Source organism: Teleopsis dalmanni, chromosome 1 (genome assembly GCF_002237135.1).
Source record: "Teleopsis dalmanni isolate 2A chromosome 1, ASM223713v2, whole genome shotgun sequence".
In the NCBI taxonomy this organism is placed as follows: Eukaryota; Metazoa; Arthropoda; class Insecta; order Diptera; family Diopsidae; genus Teleopsis; species Teleopsis dalmanni.
Genome location: NC_051846.1, coordinates 155,726,853 through 155,736,376, shown reverse-complemented (window position 1 = coordinate 155,736,376; position 9,524 = coordinate 155,726,853). Strand labels below are relative to the sequence as shown.

Genomic DNA, 9,524 nt, shown 5'->3' with positions numbered 1-9,524 from the left:
TGTGATCTAATATGCCATCCTTCCGGTTTCTTCTTTTTTGAATAACAAGCCATAAATATATAAAAATTTATTTCAGCAATTTATTTCCGCCCATTTTATAATAGATGAATTGATAACTGCAGTACTGGCTTTTTTGTACGAATAGTATATATCATTACGAAATTATATTTCTATATATATATATAAATACACTTTATTGTAATGTTATAGAATTTATCAATAGTTCTAACCCGACAGAACCTAAACAAAACCAGAATTTTTTACTGATATACTAAAAACCATGACTTCTCTAATAAATTACTAATTATATCCATTAATTACTCCTTAAATTTAAATATTTGTCGTCTAGTTTTTAATTAATTTAGCTCAATAATGTTTCGTGTACTTAATTGACTTATTTATTTTACTTCTTTTAGGCATACAACAACCTGCAAGTCCTGATAGTACGTCGCCAGTTACTTCCGAAGTTTCGTACACCTACATTGGTTCAAATTGTCAAACATCACCAGCCTTATCTGCTGATTATAAAACCTATAGCCGTTCAGCTGATAGCGATGCATTATCCGTCGGTGATGCAACAATGCACATGCATCCTCACACTGTGACGCATCAAATGCACAAGAGCAGTACCGGCGGTAATAACAGTTGTACAGATAACGCCAGTGGTAGTTCCTCAAATCCTCATGATGATAGTCTTATTGAAGATGGCATCGAAGAAGATATATTAGACGATGAAAACGATGGAGATGGCAGTGGCAATGGGTCTGGCAATTGTGGTGAGACTATGCCTAATAAAAAACGTAAACGTCGAGTACTATTTACTAAAGCGCAAACATATGAACTGGAACGACGTTTTCGGCAACAGCGTTACCTTTCAGCTCCAGAACGAGAACATTTAGCCAGTATAATTCGTCTAACACCTACACAGGTTAAGATTTGGTTCCAGAATCATCGTTACAAGACGAAGCGCGCACAAAATGAAAAAGGCGTTTATGATCATCCCGCCATGCATGGTCATCCGCATCATCCATCTGCATTGCCATCACCGCGTCGCGTTGCCGTTCCTGTTCTAGTGCGAAACGGTAAACCATGTCTAAGTGATGGGACAAAACTACCACAGGACTGTGTTACAGCTTCCATGCAAAATGCCGCAGCACATCACTTAGTCTTGAATGGTGCATATCAACATGCGGCAGCTGCAGCGGCGGCTGGATTGCACGCACATCCGCATCAGCGTGGTTGGTGGGCCTAATGTTGCTGCAACAATATTTCCTAAAGCCTTAAGGCGAGTGTTATAAATAACAGAGCCAGAGCCGACACTTTCGGCTTAAACAAACAAAAATGCTGCTGGTTGGTCATTTTTAAAGTTACTCACTGTAGTGTTTATAAAGCCAAATACATGAAAAATGGTTAAAGTATTTAAAATTTTGAGTAAAAAAAGTATTTATGTGCAAAAATGGTTAAGTCGTGCGACTTTTGATATAAAAGCGCTGTTCCAAAGCGACTCGAATATTGGACAATAATTAAAAAAAAAAATTTATATCGGTGCAATATTTAAAATGTATTTAAATAATAAATAAAAATTTATTCTAAAATATTTTATTTAATTAATAACTAAAAATTAAAAATTTTTAGCTGTTAGCAATAATGAAACTGGAGCACCATTGAATTGTACATAGAGAAATGCATTTGTCTAATAAAGTATATAAAACATTCATTAAAAACTATTATTAAAATTAAATAAATTATTTGTAAATTATTTGTAATTATTTGTATTTGTTTTGTATTTTTTTTTTAATTTGTATATAATAACTACTCAAATTTTAATATATTAAAACAGATATAAATGAAATTTATTATAAATAAAATTAAATTGTATATTATTTCTATTAAAATTGCGTGAAAGGATTTTATTTTTATTTTATAAAATAGAAAATTAGTCGTAAGTTTTCATTTACATAATAAAAGTTTTAAATATTTAGAGCATATATTCAATTTTGAATTTATAGTTGTTAGCACGGTTTTATTATGTATACAAAATATATATCATACTTGTGTAAAATTAATTAATTTACAACTTTTAGTAAATAAAAAATTTTGAAAAATTAAAAAACTAAAAAATTTCAATTTTTTGACTATTTTTATTTAATGATTTATTGTACTCTAATTATTATTATTATTAAATAATAGGCTATGAATGCACTCCCAACCCAACTAAAACAATTCTAAACTATTTATAAATCTCGTAATTGCTGAGGGCTTCATTTTAATTATTGAATTTCGGACTAATAATTATTATACTACATGTATTGATAAATACTCGGCCTAAGTAATAAAAACGCATTTTTCTTAGAAAATTATAATTTATGCTTTAGCTTTACACACCGAAGCCAACTATCTTACAACATTTGGATACCGTTTAAAAAGTACGATTTATCAAGTCCTACAAAAACATACCTTAGTTTCCCATTCTACTTTATCATTTCATGCAAATCTCATTTCCTGGTGCCATCTTTTCAAGTTTGGAGACAAGTAATAATCACTGGGAGCCAAAATACCGTGGGTGAGACAGCAATTCGTACCGCAAAAACTAAATTTTTTTCTTGTATGGTCGTTTTTTTCTTGACTCTCATTTAATTGATCCAATAATATGCAAAAGCAGTCTGGTGTTATTGTTTTTACTTTTTTCAAATAGTCTATGAAAATTATTCCAATTGAGCCAAAACATTTCCCCCCTCTTGTTAAGTTCGTGATCGTTTGGAAGTTCTACATCCGCGCTCTACACATTCTCTGGTTTGTTGTTTTCACTCAGGTGTGAAGTAATAGATCAGTTCTCACTAGACGCTCACAGTCAGTTAGATTGTGCTATCGTTTTTGGTCAATTGTGAGCAAACGCAGTATTCATCTTGCCAAAAGTGTTTTCATACCCAAATATTCATTTAAAATATTCGATAAATATTTATATACCATATATTTGTCATCTATGCTATATCATCTCTGCTATTTTAAATCATTCAACACAATATCGTGAATTTTTTTTTGACGACCTGGATCAAAAACACTCGTACGACACGTTTAAATTCAGTTTACCAATATTTTATTGTTGTTAACGATGGTGCAAGGTTCCCGTTAACAAAACGGTAATTTTTAATTTGATTGAGTATAAATGAAAATTACAAAATATTTGACTTTAAAAATGATAACTTAAATAAACGATCCTCAATATTAAATAATTTAAATGAGTTTCTCGATATCACGTTTTACAATAATTGTATTTTGGTAGAAAGTTATGAAATTCTGAAAGTATCTGAATGCAAAAATGTTCACATAAGTTACATCATTGAAACATATGTAATATTATTAAACATAGTATACAGAGATACAGTCTCCACCTATTTTCAAGAACTAAATTAGAAATTTTGGATTTGCCGTTAATTGAGCATTGTATTGCCTACAATATGTTTTTGAGACCGAAAAATCGCGAAAGACCACCAAAAACAAATACAACAGACCGTCGTATAATTGAAGAGATATATAATAATAATCTAATAATAATAATAATAATAATAATAATAATCATAATAATAAATCTAATAGTTCACAATTTCTTACAGATAACAAAAAATGTTGTCAGATTTTTTACTTTCCTGATGTTCTATTTCTAACCTCTGGTGTAAATATTTTAAGTGAATCATTCTAACCAATCTGTTTGTCGTTCGGTAGCCCTTGCTTTCTGCAAACAATGCCAAGCTATCGGAATGAAACCAATTTCCGAGTTATTATTATTAATCTGAGTCCGAATAGATTTAGATAGAATATCCGAAATAATAAGAGTTTTTAAAACATGTACGCAAATCTCCTTTAAAATAATGTTGTCTGACATTATCCGTTGCTCGTCAGATAATTATTTTTTCTTCATTGAACTATAAATAATTAAATAATTGAAGTTTGAAACATTATTTTACTGTGAAACGAACTTGACCTGAGATATGTACCAAATTTCACTGAGAGTTTAAAAAGCACCTACAATTATCTTCATGTGATATATTTGTCAATTACTGGGCACCTTAAAAATACTCTAGTATTGTAATTTTTTTATTGAATGTAGTATTGTAGACATTACATTATTGAAACAAAGAAAATTTGCAAATAACAATTTTCCGTCGGTATTATAATTTTATATTATTAGTATGATTTTTTTATAACTAAATATTTTTATATGAAACTTTGGAGTTATTATTATTACATTAAGGAATTTTGCACTACAGTCCATCTTAATGATTTGTAAATTCAATTTTAATACAAAATTTAATACGATTTATGCTAATAATCCCTATCAGATTTTTATTTAATCTGATAGAAAAATTTAACTATCACAAGTCGTGAATTTAAAATCACTATAAATAATTAAATGAAAAGTATATTAATTATATACTCTAACATCGAGAAACTATGTTACTTTTATGTGTGTACCGGCATAGAAAGGCCATGGCAGACTCCCTAGCAAAGAAGGGGGCTGTGGGGTAACAAATAGCATCAGAAATGAATTTTGTGAACGGAGGAAACAAAATCTATTTGAACACTGGTCAAGAAGATTCATAACTCCTGTACACATCAAAGTTGAAGCTATCCTTAACTTTAGTAGAAACGATATTATAATCTACTCTGAACTTCTTACAGGGCACTGTAGACTCAATTACCACTTGAAGAATAAAGTCCTAAATTAACTAGATAAAAGTAAAGCCCACAGCAAATACTAGATTTATAAATAGTCTAGAATTGTTTTCATTGGGCACAACAGATCTTTTACTTCGGGGTGTATTTCTATCCTATTATTTAATAATAAAAATAAATTAATTACAACTTAAAATAAACAATACTTTTATACAATTACAATTAAAAGGTTATTCAAAATTAAAATAAAAAATAAATAAATAAAAATTTTGTGACAGATAATAGCTGTATATTTAAAGCGACTCCATAATTATAATTCGCGTCTTGTTTTATCCCTTGCTCTAGAAAAACTCAAAGTATAGGTTCTGTCCCGAAAATAATAAAATTAAATATTAAAAATACTACAATAAATCGACTGCAGTTTAACAAAACTTGTTATGAGTGTTTAGAATATTACGATATACTGTACTATTCTTGAAACTCAATTTATTTTTTCAATAACTTTTTTCCGTTGGGCTATTGAACAATAGTACAACTGTAGTACTATATAGTTTCATATTCGAGTATTTTTCAAGTACCTACGGCGCTAATAGCAAATAATAAGAGACAATTTCCGAAATAATGAAAATCAATCTCAAGTTGATTTTTCGAGTATCCCATAAAAAACAAGTGCTATTCTAATAAACAGCAAATTAAATTACTCATCATTTCAAACACTTCAATTTCAATACAGAATCAAATAAAAAAATACACGGGACCATAAATGCTTTAACTACTGAAGCACCATAAACTGTTAACGATTTCTATAGCTTTAAAAAAAAAATAAATTTGTTTTTGTTTTATTATTTTATTACAAATACGTAGATAGCTAATATCTATAACAAAAAATTGAATTAAGGAAAAAAATTTGTACTAAATACGCTGAGCATGCATAATCGAGTAATACACACTCTAAAAGAGTCCACTTGAGTGGCTTTCCATTAGAACACGCTGTAACGACAAGTGTATCGGAACGATCGAAAGAACTAAAGAACGATCGAACAAACGAATGATCAAAGAAACGAACGAGCGAACGAACGCATAAACAATTGAACTCGTTACGTATGAATTTTACTCAATGTTTAGAAAACATCACCGGGTTTCAATATTAGAACAATTTTATCGCGAAAATACATCGCAGCTAAAGAAAAACTATGGTTTAATGTTATTGAAGGGAAGGTAAGCAAATCAATTGTGATAAGTTATATGCAACACATACGTATTTTACCATATATTTGATCAGTCAGCAAACTTATCGGATAAGAAAAATATAAATAATACAAAAACATATATAGCATTGTATTTTGTTAATGTGTGTATGGATGTAAGTCTATAGAGTTTTACTGTTACCAGTAACTACTTGTATTCGTTAGAATTTTACGTTTATTTAACGTTATCTTGTATTTTGATTCAAATGCAGATAATATAAAAAATATGTCGTATTTGCTTATCTTCTACACGCTATACACAAAGATTTCTTGGTATTTTTTTTAAATAATACTGTATTAAAATCAGTACATTAATTTATATAATACCTAACATATAATGCCTATTAATTTATACCTATAAAATATCTATATGTAAAAAGCAAATTTATTTTAAAAACTATAGAGGAAGAATTCAAGTAAAATATATAGAGGAGCAACATAAAAAAAATTTAAAAACCTTTATGATTTCTTTAAGAATGAACACATATCCCCATTAGTGCAGTGTGTTTCAACATTTATCCTGATATGCTTCACCTAGCAAAACAGAATTTTGAAACTTTTTAACCTATTACTTTTAACCCATAACTTTTTTCTTTTTTATTTTGACTCCTTTGATGTATTTAGGAAGCGATTAACATAAATAATTGTTACTAATATTATTACAAAAAAAACCTCGAAGTAATTACGATTTTTCTGACTTCTAAATATGTATACATATTTCTATATTTGTCTATTTAAAATAGCCACTAATTTGAAATTTCCCTCAAACACCGAAAGTATCTATGTATCACACGTTTCATGGTGTGAATCACTGCGTTTAAAGAAAGCAGATTTTTTCTTTGGTATTAAATAGAATAGAGAGACTAAAAGTGAGAGTATTGCAAAGCGAGAACGTTTTTTGTTGGTCTAACATACAAGTATAGTAAATTTTATTGAAAAAAAGATTAAAATTGTCATATTAAAACTCTTATACGTTGGAAAATATATATAAGAAATCTGAAAAAATATTTTGTTAAAATTCTTTCATTTATTGTTTAGATCAAAATGCTAAGAGCCTAGGGATTCTGAATTAAACAATATCGGGTCACATTCGAGATCGCAAATGACGAATATGCTGACATGATCAATTTTTAATCAATTCTGTAGCCGCTAAAAATATCTTATTACCACATATACTTAAAATTAACATAAAAGTTTAACTAAATTACGGAAAAAAAATTATTTATGTATCTTAAATACATATCTTTTGATTATAAATTCTTGTAACTTCTTGAGCAGAATATATTCTATATTGCTACATTGTTTTTATATATTATAACGAAAAATATTGTTTTCAAATAATTCAAATAAATTTAACATAAGTTGTATGAATATTAATATAAAAAGTATAAAAAAGTCTAAAAACATAAATTTATATTTAATAAAAAAAAATTATTTTTTTCCAAAAAAATGAAAGATTTATTTATGATATTTAATTTCTTTTTACAATTTTGCAAAATGAGAGAGTATAGAAACTAATGTGTAATTTTTATTAACTAAAAGTAATACAAGGTCTGATAAGTCGGTGATATAAGATAAAAAATAGACAGGGTGCCGGCTCCGGAAGGAGCGGAGTACCGCGACATAGTTGATCTTTTGTGCTGCCGGTAATATAGTAAGTATATAAGTTATAAAGTTAAAGTTGAAGGAAATTTACAATAGCATAGTAATATTTTTTTTTAATTAGAGTTCCTTTTGTTTTAACGAAGCTCTGTGGTGTTTGCAAAAATTGAAGAGAAACGAATTTTGTTTGTTAATCACGCACACCTTTAAAAATAACTTTTTTGAAACTTGCTAAAAAGCTTGTAAGCAACTTGTACCATCATATGGACTGCTTCAAATGTAATAGCGACCAGAACCTTTAAAGCAGATAATAAGTTTGGATTTGAAGAATAAAATCCTGGATCTCAGGACGGTACTTTTAGACTTTCTTAATATTATTTTCAGTAGAAAACTTTTTCATCAGAATACTTCAAATGTGGCATAACGAATTTCTTATGAAACCCAAAGCATAATAGCGATCAGAACCTTTAAACCAGATAATAAGTTTGGATTTGAAGAACACAATTCGGGATCTCATGACGGTACTTTTAGACTTTCTTAATATTATTTACAAAAGAAAACATTTTTTTCATCAGAATACTTTACCTTGTCGAGAATTGCAACGAAAATATTGATCATATGACATTTAAAGGTGTTAACAAATCAAATAACAGTCTTAATAATTTTTATTAAATTTTGAAAGAAAGCTTACGGAACTCCTTTCATTCATGAATAACTTATCAAAAAGCTATATACGATAGAAGGATGCTTACTTAAATTAAGAATTTTGTTCAGATTAGACTGTATGTCACTTACACTAACCAACGAATTGTTTTATGAGCAACGGATATACACATCAGAATAGTAACATATCCACCCGAGTGGTTTTTGATAACATCCAATGATTTTTTAATATTTTTTTTTGCAATAGCTTTTTACATCTTAATGTACTTAAATTAAAAATTGATCATTTAATTGACATTTAAAAATAATTTTTTTACTGTTGAACAATTAATATTTTTTATTTACATATAAATATATTATACATATATAAAAATAAATCGAACATATTGATATCAGATAAGGTATTTATTTAATGTAAATATATGAATATATGTGTAATGTATGTCGTGTAAATAATATACCTTAAGTAAACATTTATATTTTTATAGAAAACTCAAACAACATTCTTTTGATGACCTAAAATGTAATTCGATAAATATTAATAAAAAAAAATTATATTATTTAAAAAAAACTTGTAAAAATAATAATAAACAACGTTTTCGATAAGCAATTGTAGGGCAATTTTAATTGCGTTCTTGGATTTTACACTCAAAACTGAGCAATTAATTCCGATTGACATTTTATTACATTTTTATGGGAAAATTATTAAAAAAAGAATCAATAATAAATTAACTTATCAATTCTAATTAAAGCTTTTCAAAAAATTTTAAGCCAAAAATTAATTGTGATTAATGTAAAGAATAACGTTGCGATTGTTATAACTATTTATAGATATTACATATTCATAATAATAGAAATAATGGGATTGGGATACCACAGACAAATTGGAAAACTAATTTAAGTAATATAATAATATACATTTAATACAATTAAATAGATTTGTAACGAAATTCATGATCACCTTCTGCTTAAAGTACTGAGGCTTTATGTTTGAAATAATCAGATTATTTGCAAAACTTATTTGTGTCAGCATTTTTAAATTATGGTTTAGATGCAACTTCATAAAATACCAAACAAAATTATCCGTTATTCAAATTATCCTTGCCTTAAAAAAACCCTATATTTTTTATATAGGCAATACCAACACCAAACTGAATTTTCTACAAATTTTGGCACTTTGTTTTGGATAAAGTAACCCATAATTTGAGACAATAACTGTAAGCTTAAAAATGCAAGTCAAATCTATTCTCACCAATACACATATTAAACGGATAATCCTCTTGGTTGGACAATTTTTCTGGAGCCAAATTTGTTCGTATTACTATTTGGGACAACTCT

At 27.8% G+C, this 9,524-nt stretch overlaps 1 protein-coding gene across 1 annotated transcript in view; it reads left to right on the top strand.

The window, feature by feature from the left end:
* The window catches only part of LOC119666521 (homeobox protein vnd-like), a 10,432-nt gene extending 8,751 nt beyond the window's left edge, over nt 1-1,681 (top strand). Inside the window, exon 3 of the mRNA XM_038075803.1 lies at nt 417-1,681. Coding sequence (XP_037931731.1) covers nt 417-1,252 — 836 coding nt within the window. The 3' untranslated portion in view covers nt 1,253-1,681. The remainder of the gene's footprint in view (nt 1-416) is intronic.
* The last annotated feature ends 7,843 nt before the right edge of the window (nt 1,682-9,524 follow it).